The following is a 15,180-nucleotide window of genomic DNA, read 5'->3' as shown; positions in this document are numbered from 1 at the left end:
GGCGTCCAGCCTGTAAACCTGACCCTCCACTGCCTCTCACTCTGCTCTGCCCAACCCCACCCCAGACCCAGGCCGGCCCAGGAGCTTATAAATGCAGGCTTTCGGGCATCTGCTCCCCTTCTGGCATCCCAGCTGCTCTGGATGTCACTGGAGGACCTGGAGGGGGTGAGATCTTTGAGAAAGAGCTTGGGAAAGTGGGTGGGGGTGGAGAGGGGACCCTGAAAGTGCCTTGGGCTCCAGGAGGCACAGACTGCCCTGGAGGGCCAGTTGTCAAGGGCATTGGGTCTTCTGTGTCCTTTTTCTGTAGCTTCAAGTTGAATCTGAACCAAGAAAATGTCTCGAAGCTTCTAGAAAGAACCTGAGCTGAAGGGGGAGGAAGGGATGGGGTGACTTGGGAGGACGTCCCTGAGAACACTTGTCATGGAGCCAAGGACATGGTCAGCAGTTATCACGGGTCAAATCAGTTCAGAACAACCTCCCTGAGGACCCAGTGCCAGGTCCCAGGCTGAACAGAGCTGGGGACAGGAAAGTCTGACCTGAACTCCATCTTCCTCGAGGATGAGGAGTGGGAGCAGGCAAGTCTCAGTCTCTGCAGTCAGTGCTACCATGCAGGGACGGGGTGGACGCCACAGGATCTTAATGACACCCCTCTGCCTAACAGTGTCTTAGAAGAGTCAGGCTGGGCTGCCAGAGTAAGTAGCAAGATGGAAGATGGAAAGGACTTGAATTCGCTCCCCCAAACTTCCTGAGGTCTCTCTACTGGCCAGATCCTAACACTGGGTGGGCCCTGGGGACCCAGGGCCAGTCAGGTGGGGTCTGCTCCAAAGGAGTTCTCAGTCTGATGAGGAGACACCACAGAGGGTCGGGGGAGGGGTCAGAGAAGGTCCAGGGGGAATAAGCTGAGCAAAGTCAGGGTGTAAAACTGCAGAACCAAAGTCCCGCACTGCCTGTACCTAGGAAGGTCCCAGAAACCCAGCTGGACAGGCTGGAAGGGGAGGAGGCATTTCTGTCCTTCAAAGTACTGCTGGGAATGTGGGGCTTTATTTGGGGGCTCTCAGAAGACCATGGGAGGCTGAGACCAGGAGAGAGGAGCCCGCAGCTCTTGTGTGGAAAGACCCTGTGGAAGCCAGGTGTGGTAGTGAATACCTGTCATTCAGCACTTCAGAGGCTAAGACATGAGAGTGGAGAGTTCAAGACCAGCATAGGAAACTTAGTGAGACCCTGTCTCAAAATGAATAGTGAAAAAAGGAGGTGGGGATGTGGCTTAGTGATGTGCATTCCTAGAATCCACCAGTGAGGGTCAAGAGGCATGGCTCAGTGCAGCTAGTCAGCGTAGGTCAGGCTCTGGTATCCAAGGGGAAGGAGAGAGGAGAGGAAGAAGGAGGCAGGGAGGAGGGGAGCTTAGCTCTCTGGGGCTTTGTGTACAGGACAGACTACAGGAATACTAGACTTAAGGGGACCCAAGAGTCCCCATGGGAACCTGGATGGAGTCCTGCTCCGGGGCCATGGGGATGAGAGAGACCCAGGGTGCTATAGAACGATGCTGGGGTCTGCCAGTGCTGAAAGGAACAGAGGACCCTTCAGAGATAGGAACCAGGAAGGAGCGTGGGTGGAGGCTGCGGGAGATGGAAGGCAGGGCAGTAGAGGTAGGTTTCTTAGTCTAGCATAGTGCCCTGCCCCTGCCATCTCAGCAGTTAAGAGGCTGAGGCCGGAGGACCACGAGTTTGAGGTAAACCTGGGATATACAGAAGAAAGTGTGTCATATACAGGGATGCATTTCTGTCTGCAGGGATGGTGACAGGGACAGACGGATCCAGCCTCACCCCAATTTTTGTCATCCTCCCCGCCACCAGATCTCCAAGCCCAGGACCCTCCTCCACAATGTGGCTTCTCCTTGCTTTCATCTTGCTGGTGTCTGCAGGTGAGGGACACCAAAGTTGGGTACTGGTCTGATGAAATGGGGTGCCCCTTTTCCCAGAGTGTCTGGAACATGGGACCTGCTAGCCCATACTTCACCCAGAGACCCCTTTATGATCCTATCTGGACCCCACCTGAGCCACCTGCCAAATGTCCCTGAATCCTCAGTTCCTTGAACCTGAGTTCCAAGACCATTCCTTACTACTGTGTAGCCTTGGGGAGACCCTTTGACCTCTCTGGGCCTCAAGTGCTTCCTACCTGTGACAGTCACTGTGAAGTCCTAATCACATCATGTAGGTGATGTACAGGACAAGCAATCAGGCTGGTTGAGACACCAAGAGCATAGGATCTAGGTTTGAATCCCGTGGCCGCCCATTCCTCAACCCTGCAACTCAGGTTTCCCAGCCATGGGATGGAGGCAACTGTCCTCCATAAAAATTCAACGTGGTGCTCCATGAGGTGTGTGAGTATTATGGAACAGTTTGGACACTCCCGGCAGGGCACATAGCATTTGCACATAATGACCACGTGAGGTAGAGGGCTTGGGGAGATCCCCAGTCCCCTCGTGAAAAGCCTGCAAAATCCCAGAGCTGGGAGGAGGAGATGGGGGTCTCTGGGCTTACTGCCGTCCAGTCCAGCCAATCTGTAAGCTCTACGTTCAGTGAGAAAACCTGTCCCCCCAAATAAGCTCGAGACTGGTGAGGTGGTGCAGACGGTAATGCCGTCAAGCGTGAGTGGTTGAGTTCAGGACCCACATGGTGGAAGGAGATGAGCCACCCTTGCCCTCGTTTGCCAGGTGGAAAGCAGGGATGACCACTAAACCAAGGTCACTCCGGGTGACAGGCCAACTCCAGACCAACCTCTGCCACTTCTTGTGGGAATTTCCAGTGTAACCTGATGCTTCCTGCCCTGGAGAAATGGGAGGGGGTGTCCGTTAACGATCCCCTGCTCCCCACCTGACCTCTGCCCGGGGCTCTCAGCCCTCCCCCATGGCAGGCCAGCTTCCCCTTGGGCTCTCCCTGTGCTCTGCCTGCTGTTGCTGCACCCAGCTGGGGCCTCCGCCCTCCTCCAGCTGGGACTGGCCAGGTGCAGCCCGATGCCCAGCTGTTCAGCCGGTGCCCTCCTCGGCAGGGTGACCTCACCCTTCCTCTGTTAAGCCCCTCTTCTGCCACATCCGCATTCCCTTTGGCCCTGTTCCTGACCTTGGAGGACAGAGGGCAGAGTGTGGACATTGGCTTGGTTGTCACACAGCCCAGGAGTTGGGTGTCTGTCATGGTCTTGACCTTGGAGGAGTGGGACAACCACATCATTCAGTATAAGGAACTGTGGCCTCGAATGTCCCAATTATGTCATTACATGTGATGCCATCCTCCCTCTCTCTCTCTCTCTCCCCACTTTGGGTGTGTGTGTGTGTGTGTGTGTGTGTGTGTGCGTGCGTGCGTGCGTGCGTGCGTGCGTGCGTGCGTGCGTGCGTGTGTGTGTGTGTGTGTGTGTGTGTGTCCAGAAGCATGAGCCAGGTCCCCCCTTTCCAAGAGTGACCTTAAACATTAGAGATCCTATTTTCTCTGTCTCTCCTGCTAGTATCTTTGACCTTGAAATCTCAGCTCTGTATCTGGCGGCTCTGAATGTGGTCTAGGTTAGTGGGCACTGTTCATGTCTGAGTATTCATCATGTAGATGGGTATCTGGGTCTCTGAGTGCTACAGAATGGCTTGTGTGTAAAGCACATCTTTACATTGTGTACACATGCATGTGGATGCCCAGGTCAGTATCAGCTCACTCCTCAGGCAATTCTGCCTTGTTTTATTTCATTATTTTATGTGTAGGAGTGTTTTGTCTCCAGTCCCACCTTGGTTTTTTACACAGACTTTGTCAATGGCCAAATGCTCACTGATTAGGCCATGCTGGCCGGCCAGAGAGCTCCAGGATCCAGCTGACTTCAGGCACTGGAGTAATAAGCACGCACCACCATGCCTGACTTTTTACCTCGATGCTAAGGATTAAACATGGGTCCTTGGGCTCCCAAGGCAAGGATTTACCAACTGAGTCATGTCCCAGCCTTTAAACTGTAGTTTTGCTGTTAGCTGTTGTAACTAGGTCTGTGCAGATGTCTGCCATGCTTTGGCCTTACCTGCGTCACCAACCTGAACATCCACATGGACACCCCTGTAAATAAATGGGTGTCCTTCGTTTAAAGTAACAAATGCACATGACTATAATCCCAGAACCTGAAGACTTAAGAGAGAAGGCTGCCATGAGTTCAGACCAGCCTGGTTACATTGTAAGTTTCAAGCCAGGCTGTGCAACAGAGTGAGACCCTGCCTCAAAACACCCAAGAAATAAATCAATTGTGTTGCAAGGAGTTACAATGTACCAGGTACAATTCATACACGGGCACACACAAAGGCACCCATAGACCCCGCTTACCTTCATGGCCATCCCCACAGTTTTACAGCTGAGAAGAGCAAGCACCAAGAGATCAGCGTCTGCCTGGGGAGAGGGCTCGGTCAGTAAGCTGCTTCCTTGAGGACCCGAGTCTGCCCCTAGAACCTGTGTCACAGCCGTGTGTGTAAGGCGGCACTGGAGGGGGTGGGGGGAGATCAGTGGGCTCCTGGGGCTCACTGGCCAGCAGGCCTGGCAAAGTCAGGGAGCCCCAGGTTCAGTGAGAGTAATCCAGTCTCAGTAATCAAGGCGTTCATGCCTGAAGAAAGACACTGGAGACTGTCCTCTGGCCCACATGCACGTGTGTGCAGCCATGCATGCACAGACATGCAAACACAGGAGTCAACGCCTCATGGCAAGTACAGGCAGCAACCGTCACAACTGGAACACACGGCTCCAAGACAAGTGTGTGTGTGTGCGTGTGCAAACAAGTGTGCATGTGCATGTGTGCGTGTGCGTGTGCGTGTGTGTGTGTGTGTGTGTGTGTGTGTGAGAGAGAGAGAGAGAGAGAGAGGATCTAGAGTTAGTTAGCTGTGAGCCACCGTGTTGGTGCTAAGATCTGAACCCAGGTCCTCTGCGAGAGCAGTATGAGCTCTTAACTACCGAGCCATCTCTCCGGCCCTCCATCTTGTCTTTCTCTTCTTTTCTTTGAGACAGAGTCTCTCACAAACTAATCATCAAGCCCTGGGATCAACCTCTCTCCCCTCCCCCAACCCCAGCCCTGGGGTTACAGGCATGTGGGACCACACCTGGCTTTTTATGTGGGTGTCCAAACTCAGTTCCTCATGCAGCAAACACTTTACCCAAGGGGCTCTCCTCAGCCCTAAGCATAGATATATTTCCATCCTTCCTTTCCTTCTTTCTTTCTTTCTTTCTTTCTTTCTTTCTTTCTTTCTTTCTTTCTTTCTTTCTTTCTTTCTTTCTTTCTTTCTTTCTTATTTTCTTTTTGAGACAGAGGTTCTCTGTGTAGCCCTGGTTGCTCTGGAATTCACTCTGTAGAGCAGGCTGGCCTCGAACTCGGAGATCCATCTGCCCCTGCCTCGGGAGTACTTTTCTTCTCTCTCTCTCTCTCTCTCTCTCTCTCTCTCTCTCTCTCTCTCTCTCTCTCTCTCTCTCTCTCTCTCTCTCTCTTAAAGAAGTGGTTTCTTAACGAACAAAGGGAGGGCCTGGGTGAAACCTATAGAGAAAATAGGGTAAGGGGGGGCGCCGGATAGGGATGCTGAAAAAGGCGGGGCTCACGGAGAGATCCGCCCATGTCTCCCGCAGCTCAGGATGGTGACAAGGTGCTGAAAGGCGAGGAGTGTGCGCCTCATTCGCAGCCGTGGCAAGTGGCCCTCTACGAGCGTGGCCGTTTCAACTGTGGCGCTTTCCTAATCTCCCCACGCTGGGTGTTGACTGCTGCCCACTGCCAAACCCGGTACAAAGGCAGGGGATGCGGGTCCTGCGGGGTGTGGCTGTGACTGGGGACGGCTGGGTTTGCGGTACATGGACTGTTGGGTACGTGGGGAAGTAACGTGGGGAAGTAACGCAAGTCTTGGTTTCTGAGGACTGGGAGGCTGGAGGCTCAGGCCCTGGGTGAGAAGGGGTGTGGATTCTGCCACCGTAGATTCCTAAAGGGGAAAGGAGGAGGCTGCAAACGTCCCATCTTTTGGGCCCCTGCTGCGAGAGGGGTCTAGTGGGTGAGAATTTCTATTCTGAAGAAGGAAAGGCGCCAAACCTGGGACCGAGTTCCACGTGTGTACCTGACTTGGGACTCCTGGCTTTGTTTATCTGCTCGTTTTTTTGAGAAAGTCTCACTGTGTAGCCCAGGCTGGTTCAAAACTTAGAAAAATTCACCTGCCTCTGCCTCCCAACTGTTGGGGTTAAAGACATGTGCCACCACACCCTGCAACTCCAGGGCCATGGCTGGAACCACTGGTTTGAAGGACCTGAGAAAAGGAAATGAGATTTTTAAGGTTCTCAACGGGTCAGAAAATGGCAGGTTGTCGACTCTTTGACCCCTTTGTCTGCTCCTTTCGGGTAACGACTCACCCGCCCAGTTTCATGCGAGTGCGCCTTGGCGAACACAACCTTCGCAAGCGTGATGGTCCAGAGCAAGTGCGAGCCGTTTCTCACATCATCCCACATCCCGGCTACGAGGCTCGCACCCACCTGCACGACATTATGTTGTTGCGGCTTCTCCAGCCTGTCCGGCTCTCATCTCAGGTGCGCCCTGTGCCTCTGCCCACGCGTTGCCCCTTTGCCGGCGAGGGCTGTGTGGTGTCAGGCTGGGGCCTGCTATCAGACAACAAGCCTGGAGCCACAGGGAGCCGCAAGTCACAAGGTGCGTGGAAGGATGGCGCTGGATCTAGGAATTCCAGCAACGCTGTCCTCCGGGGCTCTTGGGTGGAGGGCACAGGGACCAAAGGGAGTGAACATATTCAAAGCCATCTGTCCTCCTCAGTGAGACTCCCGGATGCATTGCATTGTGCCAACATCAGCATTATCTCCGAGGCATCTTGCAACAAGGACTACCCTGGTCGAGTGTTGCCCACCATGGTGTGTGCTGGTGTAGAGGGCGGCGGCACGGACTCCTGTGAGGTCAGAGCCAAGGGGGGACTTTGGGTGAACGTGGGGAATAAGATGGATGTATCCTAGCTTGCTTTTCTGTTGCTGTGATAAAATACTCGGACCAAAAGCAACTTGGGGGGAAAGAGTTTATTCAGCTCTCAAGCTCACAGTCCATCACTGAGGAAAGGCAGGGCGGGAACTCAAGTGTGAGCCTGAAGCAGAAACCACAGAAGAATGCTGCTTACTGGCTTGCCCACCTGCTCCTGTTGAGCTGGCTTTCTCTTTCTTCCTTCCTTCCTTCCTTCCTTCCTTCCTTCCTTCCTTCCTTCCTTCCTTCCTTCCTTCCTTTCTTTTCCCTTCCTTCCTTCCTTTCTTTTTTTATGTGTATGAGTGTTTTGCCTGCATGTATATCTGTGCACCACATGTGTGTGGTGCACATGGAGACCAGAAGAGGGCCTTGGGATTAAAATTACAGACAATTGTGAACTGCCTTGTGGGTGCTGGGAATCAAAGCTAGGTCCTATGCAAGAGCAGCCAGCGATCTTAACTGCTGAGCCATCTCTCCATGTCCTCAGCTCTATTTCTTATACAACCAAGGCCCTTTCCCTAAGGGGATGGTGCCACTCACAGTGAGCTGGATCCTCCCGTACTGAACAACAGTGAAGACAACTTCCCACAGACATGCTCTGGGCAACCTCTCAATTGAGACTCCTCAGATGATTCTAAGCTGTGTCAAGTTAGAAGCTAATTAAGACAGAATAGAACAAGTAGGATATTGTTAGAATTTTCTTTGCTTTGGGCCAGAGAAAATGTTAAGTTCAGGTATGGGATAGATTTCCAGGAGCAGTTAGAATCATAGTGAGATTGGAAATGGTCTGGGAAGCTAAGAAGGGGAATGAGCTTGGTTTGACTCAGGACGGGAAGCATGTTGTGGTTGGCAGGGGATGGCATGGGTTTGGGGGAGGGTGGAGAAGCTGTAAAGATCGGGATTGGGTTGTTTGGTGAGCACAGGTCTAGTTTGATGTTGAATGGGGAAGGTGTGTGGATTGGATGGAATCTGACTTGAACTTAGTGCTGTAGGGCTGGGGATATGAGACAGAGCTGAACTCGGCGGGGGCGGGGGAGGTGAGCTCTCTTGGGTTGTGTTGAATCAGAGTAGGCTTAGATTGGTTTGGGGTGATACTGGAGTTTCCCAGGGTGAGGTTGGTTTGGGGTTTCACTGAGATGAAGAATAGTGGTTAGTTAGAACAAGGTTGACAGTGGGGTGGGGTTGTAACTCGGTTGGTAACGTCATAGCATGCACAAGGCCTGGCTTCCACCTCCAGCACCATGGGTACCCGACATGGCAGTGCACACCTGTCATCCCAGCACTTGGGAGGTTGAGGCAAGAGGGTGAGGTGTTCATCCTCTCTCTACATGGAATGAAACACTGAGGAAAACCTCCTTTTTCCCCACAGGGTGACTCTGGAGGACCCTTGGTCTGTAGCGGTGCCGTGCAGGGCATCGTATCCTGGGGTGATGTCCCCTGCGATACTACCACCAAGCCTGGCGTCTACACCAAAGTCTGCAGCTACACGGAGTGGATCCGGGAAAACATGAAAACAAGAAACTGACTGTTGGTGCACCACCTAGGTCCCTCACTAACCACCTGGGACCCTGACCAAGAATTCCCCATAGCCGGCCAGCAGCCCCATTCCTACCGGAGACAGAGCTGAGTCCTCCTTCCCATTGACATACACTGCTAGCCAGGGCCCCACCCCTCCCGAGGTCACCTGCCTAACACCAAGAAAACAGTGTTTCCCCAACACTCTCGCGGCAGAAGCAGGCAGATCTCTGAGCTTAAGGCCAGCTTGGTCTAAAACGTGAGTTCCAGGATAGCCAGAGCTACACAGAGAAATCCTGACTCGGGAAAAAGAAAAAGAAAAAAAGAATGAAAGAAAGAAAGAAAGAAGGAAGGAAGGAAGGAAGGAAGGAAGGAAGGAAGGAAGGAAGGAAGGAAGGAAGGAAGGAAGGAAGGAAGGAAGGAAGGGAGATAGTGTTGATCCAACTTTCTCTGTAGGGATGTGACTTTCTTTCTTTAGGGTATGATGGGAAATGGGTGAGGGACTAGGATACAAAATCTACTATTCCCTGTCACCTAGGGTCCCTTTCCCTGGGCTAGGGAACATGGTTTCAGGTATGACTTTGCTCATTTAGATCAGATATGAATGTTGGATCAGGGGCCTGACCCCACTCATTCTTGGTTTTACCATCTGTGAAATGGATCACCATAACACTTGTCTCCTAGGGTGTCTGCAAATATTAAATGAGTCATTCATCTTAATGGATCAGAACAGTGTCTGCCACTTTGTCCACACTCATGAACTGTACATCCCAGTGAGAGAACCCAATACACACTAGATTTCCAAGAGTCACCATTAGTTCTAGGCTTCCTGGCGACCAAGACAATGAGGCCAGCATTCTCTTTTCCTTGGCCACACTGATGACATACAGTACAGGCTCGTGAGCTGCCTTGCTGACTGTATCCAGGTCTCACGTTTGAAAACTCTGGCTTTACCATCAAGGCTATAGGAGTCCAGTTTCTGATTCTTTTCAGAGACCCCCAAAATGTGGTTCTTGGGGTCACTGAATGTTGAAGCCCTTGCTCTTGGTCATTGAAACTGATAGATTCTTAGATTGAGTGAGGGGTTGTCGTTGCAACTTCTGATGATATTATTTTTATTTCACATATTTATTCATGGGTGTTCAGAGATCAGAGAACATATTCTAAGAGCTGGCTTTCTTCTCCCACCATTGGGGTTGAATTCAAAAGCTGTCGGGCTTGGTAGTGAACATCTTATCCACTGAGCCATCACGCCAGCCTCAGAATATTTTCATTTATTTATTTACTGCTCATGTTAGCCGAGGATGACCTTGAACTTCTGGTCCTCCTGCCTCCATACCCCACACGCTGGTTTTACAGGCATGCACCACCAGACCTGGTTTTACACAGCACTGTGGCTCGAACCCAGGGCCTCATGCATGCTAGGCAATCACCCCACCAACTGGCCTACGTTCCCAGTTCCGACCAACTCCCACACACACTTCTTTTGGAAGTCAGGGTCTCACAAAGCTCAGACTGACCTAGAACTAGCTCTGTAGCTGAGCTACCTTAAACTCCTGATCCTCCTCCTGCCTCCACTTCCCAGACTCTATGGTGATAATCTTGACTGGGGAAGGTCGTTAGTTCAAATCTTTGGGACTTTGAGGACATGACTTTGAGTACCTTTATCTAGGAAACAAGGAATAGAAAGGTCATTGAGACCCCAACACAGTTGGGGTGGGTGACACTCCCCTGGGATAACCTGAATTCTCATATTCTTGGATCAAAGAGTGATCAGATATAGTAATGTGCAGTCTAACTTCCATTATTTTTATTTTATTTTATTGATTTGTTTTTGAAACAGCTCTCTATGTAGCCCTGGCTGTCCTGGAACTCACTCTGTAGACCAGGCTGGCCTCGAACTCACAGGGGTCCACCTGCCTCTGCCTCCCAAGTACTAGGATTAAAAGTGTACACCACCATGCCTGCTCCCAAACTTCTAACAAGAGCACTAAAATCAGTGATCTAGATTCCAAGTCTAAGAAGGTAAGAATTCTAACATTCTCAAAATCAGGATCTGTGCTTGCGAGGGGCTTGGGGCCCCCGGCTACCACTGTACCAGGAATTTGTTTTAACTGCTGGTTTCTGAGGGCATGCTGGGCCCTGAGGCACAGGACCTTCCTTAGAGCTGTGTGGTGGGGGCCCCCTGCTCCCCCACCCTCCTATTGCACCCTTCATCACCACCACCCGACCTTGCTATTCTGGCTATGGCCCCCAGATCGCGCACAGCTCCAGGAGCGGCAGGCCCTGTCCCACCCAGTCTCAGCCCGGGAAGGCGTCCAGGGTGACCTAGAGCCTGCAAGACAGCAGGTGCCACAGGTCCCTCCCTCCCACAGCTGTGGGGGTGAGTGGGGAGTCCACCTCCGTCAGCAAGGGCAGGGCCTTGGCCAGCATCTGGGTGCCAACAGGGCAGGGGCGGGGCTGGGGGGGGGGGAGAATAAGGGTTTTTAAAGGCTCCCTGAGGAGGTTCCTCAGCTCCAAGCTCACCGTCTGCTGCTCCTGGACCGCTGTTACCATGTGGTTCCTGATCCTGTTCCTGGCCCTGGCCCTGGGAGGGACTGGTGAGACAGTGATGGGAAGCGGGAGGGGCCAGAGCCCTGACTCTCATGCTGCCTTTAGCCCTGGAAATCCCTTTCCCCTTTCCCCTCACCCCAGCAGGCCCGCACCTCCCCCCTCCCCGCCCCTGCATGCTTACAGTCCTCAGTCCCATATCAGGCCCTGTTCCTTCACACTTTCCAGAACTTTCTCTTCCTCCCTAGCCACCTGATCATCTCTGGGTCTTTCCAAAGGAACTTAGCCCCTTGCAGCCCTTGGGATCTTGGTTGCCCCTCCAGTTTGCTGTTTTTCTAGAGCCCGATAGTCCAACTCCTGAGTTAGGGGCTAACTTGGGCTGTCCAGCAGCTGCCAGCCTCCAGCTGTGTCCTCCAGCTGACAGCTGGTCTCCCATCCTCTCAAGTGCCTCAGTTTTTACCAACAGTCTTAGCTTGTGACACTTAGCTGGTTTGGGGGATCTGCCCATGTCCCTTCTCACTGGGTTTGTTTGTTTGTTTGTGGGATCTGTTTTGGGAGGAGGAGTCGGTGGTGAAAGCCAGCGATGGATGCCGAGTGTCTTCCTCCACCTTACCACCTTATTTTTGAGGCGGGGTCTCTCACTGAATGAAGTGCTCCCCTCTTAGCTAGGTTGGCTGGCCAGCAAGCCTGGGGGATCCTGCTGTTCCCACCTCCCCAGCTCTGGGGTTTCAGAGCTCAGGTCCTAATGCTTGCGTGGCCAATACTGTAGCAACCAAGCCAATTCCCCAACTCTCGGGAATAACTTGTGAAACAGGGTCTCATTATGTAGCCCAGGCTTGCCTCAAGCCCATGGCAATCCTCTGCCTCAGCCTTCTGTGTGCTGAGATTACAGATAAGAGCCACCCACCATGCCTGGGCTCCCTTTCCTCTGTTCCTAAATACCATGTTCCTAAATACTGATCTTCCCTCCCACGCATGCCCCCCACCCCCAACCACAGGCTCCTGATTGACTTCTTGCTCCTCACCGGCTCCTGTTCCCTCCCGACTGAGTCCCACTGCACAGATCCGGTTTCCACTCTGCCCAGGACTTCCCAAAGACCCCACCCAATACCTGAACCTAGTACCCCATAGCAAGTGGGTCCTCCCCTCCACTCCTGTCCCAAGGCTGCCTCTGAACCTCTCCAGTGTCCCCAGACCACTAGCCCCACCCCACGAGAAGCAGAGCCCTCCCCACATGGCCCAGCATTTCCTTCTCTCACTCTCTGACCCACCCCAAACTCTGTTCTCAGGGAGTTCCACCCCTCTCAGATACCATCCCCACCGCAACCCTAACAGGAGCCCACCCCTAGCCTTAACCCTACCCTTCGACCTGGGAACCCCCTCATTCTCCCCCAGCCCAGCTGGCCACTTCCTGTCCAATCCAGGAACCCCCAAATCATCTTGGGCTCCCTTTCCTGGGAGCCTCCACTCTCATAGGCCCTGACTTCTCAAGCCTTGGAGACTGTAAATACCAAACCTTCTTGACCTCTGATTCCACTCTCATTGGACTAAGAACCACTGGCCTCTAGAATCCCACCTCTCTCTCTCTCTCTCTCTCTCTCTCTCTCTCTCTCTCTCTATCTATCTATCTATCTATCTATCTATCTATCTATCTCTCTCTCTCTCGCAACATTGCCCTGCCAGCCCTTAGCCCAAAGTTCTAAGTGACCTGACACCATGCCTGATTCTTGCTCCAGACGCCAGGAGCTAGGCTATTTCTATCCCCAGAGCAGCCGAGATCTCCCTATCCGGGGCCAGCCACCTATGGGTCCCTTCCCCCAGGTCACCTGGCCGGTGATCCCAGGCCTGGTCAATTGTGCCCCCCCAACAGCACACCTCCCTCTCTGAGCCAAACCCCCCCCCCCCGGCTGTGTTGCAGGTGCTGCGCCTCCCATGCAATCTCGGATCATCGGAGGATCTAACTGTGAGAAGAACTCCCAGCCCTGGCAGGCGGCTGTGTACCACTACACCGCTTTCCAATGCGGGGGCATTCTGGTGGACCCCAGCTGGGTGCTCACGGCCGCCCACTGCTACAATGAGTGAGCAGGGCTGGGGACAAGGAAGCAGGGTGGAAGCCAGGCCAAGCTGGGGTGCCGAAGGGCAGGAGGATGGGATGGGCTGAAGGTTGAGAGGAAAGAGGCAAGGCAGAGCTAGGCCCCTCTGTCCATGACCTCCTGGCTCTCTCTATGCCCCCTCCAGGCTTGTGTTTGATTCCGTTTCTTTCTTTTCTGTCTTATCGTCCATGTGTTTCTTGTCTGTATTCACAGCTGAATGTCTCTGGGGCCATCTGTTGCTATACATCTCCCCCTCCGGGGCTCTGCCTAGCCCTCTCTGGGTCTGGGTCTCACTTGTCCTTCTCCATCACTACTGACCCTACTGGGGAACAAGCCTAAGGGGCTCCCTGAGGATAAGCAGCGACGTCCCTGAATATAGACGTGAGGGAAGTCCTCCCTCTCCCCAGACCAGCTCGGCCCTCAGGGCCTTCTGTCCACTCTGAGGACACACAGAGAAGGTCTGGTCTGAGCTGGAGCTGGATAAGGGCAACTGCGTACAGAGGGAGGGCAGGGTGCTGGGGTGGAGGACTCGGGCCTTGGGCTGTGGGCCAGGCCTGCCTTCTGGGGAAGCTCAGCCCAGCCGCACAGCAGCTGAGCAGCTCTCACTCCTCCCTTCTCCCTGCCCCCTCCCCCTGTGTTCTGTCTGTCCGTCCGTCCGTCTCTCTTTCCTCCCCCCTCCTTCCCTCTCCCTTTCCCTCCCTCCCCTGCACTCTGCCCACTCTCCCTGCCTCTCTCCTCTCATTCCTCCATCCCTCTCCCTGCCCCAGCGAGTACCAGGTTTGGCTGGGCCGCAACAACCTCTTTGAGGATGAAGCCTCAGCTCAACACCGGTTTGTCAGTAAAAGCTTCCTTCACCCTGACTTCAACCTGGACCTCCTGAAGAACACCACCCAAAACCAGGAGAAAGACTTCAGCAATGACCTGATGCTGCTTCGCCTGGCCCAGCCCGCTGAAATCACCGATTCTGTGAAGGTCATCAGCCTGCCCTCCGAGGAACCCACGCTGGGGAGCACCTGCCTTGCCTCAGGCTGGGGCAGCACTGAACCCATCAATTGTAAGTCTGGGCCAAACCACACAGCCTGGAGAGGGACACCTGGGTCTGAAGGAGAAGAGAACAGGGCTAGGCTCTGCTCACCACCCTCTTGCCCCTGACCCACAGTCGAATACCCGGATGACCTCCAATGCGTGGACCTCGAGCTCCTGCCTAATGAGAACTGTGCCGAAGCCCACATCTATCTGGTGACAGACTCCATGCTGTGTGCAGGAGACATGGAAGGAGGAAAAGACACTTGTGTGGTGAGTGGGCTCCTCCCTGCAATGTGGGGAAGGGCTGACAGAGGGACCTCGGAGTCTTGATTCCCACTCCAACGCCCAGCCAGGCAGGTGCTTCTCACCCTTCCCTACGGAAGTGATGAGCTCCGGGAGGGGGGAGTCCTGGAGCTGGCACTACTTCACTTTGACTTGACTTCAGCAACTTCCTGTCCGCCCCCCACTCTAACCTCATGTCCCTGCAAGAGCAGGACCCCCAAGAGCTGGAGTCAGTCTCAGGTTGTCAAAGCAGAACCCAGTTGCCAGGCCCTTCCTCATGCCTACCACTCTCCTGCTTTCAGGGTGACTCAGGGGGCCCACTGATATGTGACGGTGTACTCCAGGGTGTCACGTCATGGGGCCCTGCCCCATGTGGCGAACCCAAGAAGCCGGGCATCTACACTAAAGTTATTGATTTCATTCCCTGGATGAAAGAAGTTATGGAGGAAAACTCTGAGTGACACACTGTCCCCTGCTCCTAATAAAACCCACCATGCAGCAAATGAGCTCGAGTTCTGACATTCTCTGGCCTTCTGGAGTCGGGTTTAAGTCAAGGCCCAACCAGCTGAGGTCAGGACTTCCCCAGTGGATCTCAAGTTTGCGGCAAGGGACAGGTGTACATGTACAGGTGGCCACAGGGATGGGTCTGAGACAAGTGCAGACAAAAGACTCAGACCAAGTCAGAGATGCCACCTGAGTCCACCCTGGCAAGGAAAAG

The 15,180-nt window shown here is 53.6% G+C and overlaps 2 protein-coding genes across 2 annotated transcripts; both read left to right on the top strand.

Moving 5' to 3' along the window:
• The first annotated feature begins 1,804 nt into the window (after nt 1-1,804).
• Klk15 (kallikrein related peptidase 15) lies at nt 1,805-8,829 on the top strand. The gene is made up of 5 exons (XM_006986309.4): nt 1,805-1,921; nt 5,625-5,775; nt 6,398-6,681; nt 6,802-6,938; nt 8,366-8,829. Exons 1-5 carry the CDS (start codon nt 1,882-1,884, stop codon nt 8,519-8,521), a joined length of 768 nt encoding a protein of 255 aa, XP_006986371.2. The 5' UTR covers nt 1,805-1,881; the 3' UTR covers nt 8,522-8,829.
• A 2,136-nt stretch (nt 8,830-10,965) lies between these two features.
• Nucleotides 10,966-14,965, top strand: LOC102922717 (kallikrein-1). The gene is made up of 5 exons (XM_006986174.4): nt 10,966-11,111; nt 12,980-13,139; nt 13,922-14,208; nt 14,314-14,450; nt 14,765-14,965. Exons 1-5 carry the CDS (start codon nt 11,066-11,068, stop codon nt 14,921-14,923), a joined length of 789 nt encoding a protein of 262 aa, XP_006986236.1. The 5' UTR covers nt 10,966-11,065; the 3' UTR covers nt 14,924-14,965.
• Nucleotides 14,966-15,180: the final 215 nt, after the last annotated feature.

This window comes from Peromyscus maniculatus, chromosome 1 (assembly GCF_049852395.1).
Source record: "Peromyscus maniculatus bairdii isolate BWxNUB_F1_BW_parent chromosome 1, HU_Pman_BW_mat_3.1, whole genome shotgun sequence".
NCBI lineage: Eukaryota > Metazoa > Chordata > Mammalia > Rodentia > Cricetidae > Peromyscus > Peromyscus maniculatus.
This window is presented reverse-complemented; position numbering and strand designations above follow the sequence as displayed.

Coding starts and splice junctions, on each gene's coding strand:
- Klk15 (XM_006986309.4), top strand. CDS start 1,882: ATGTGGCTTCTCCTTGCTTTCATCTTGCTGGTGTCTGCAG. Junction 1,922..5,624: donor CATCTTGCTGGTGTCTGCAG/GTGAGGGACACC, acceptor TGTCTCCCGCAG/CTCAGGATGGTGACAAGGTG. Junction 6,682..6,801: donor AGGGAGCCGCAAGTCACAAG/GTGCGTGGAAGG, acceptor TGTCCTCCTCAG/TGAGACTCCCGGATGCATTG.
- LOC102922717 (XM_006986174.4), top strand. CDS start 11,066: ATGTGGTTCCTGATCCTGTTCCTGGCCCTGGCCCTGGGAGGGACTG. Junction 11,112..12,979: donor CCTGGCCCTGGGAGGGACTG/GTGAGACAGTGA, acceptor GCTGTGTTGCAG/GTGCTGCGCCTCCCATGCAA. Junction 14,451..14,764: donor GAGGAAAAGACACTTGTGTG/GTGAGTGGGCTC, acceptor TCCTGCTTTCAG/GGTGACTCAGGGGGCCCACT.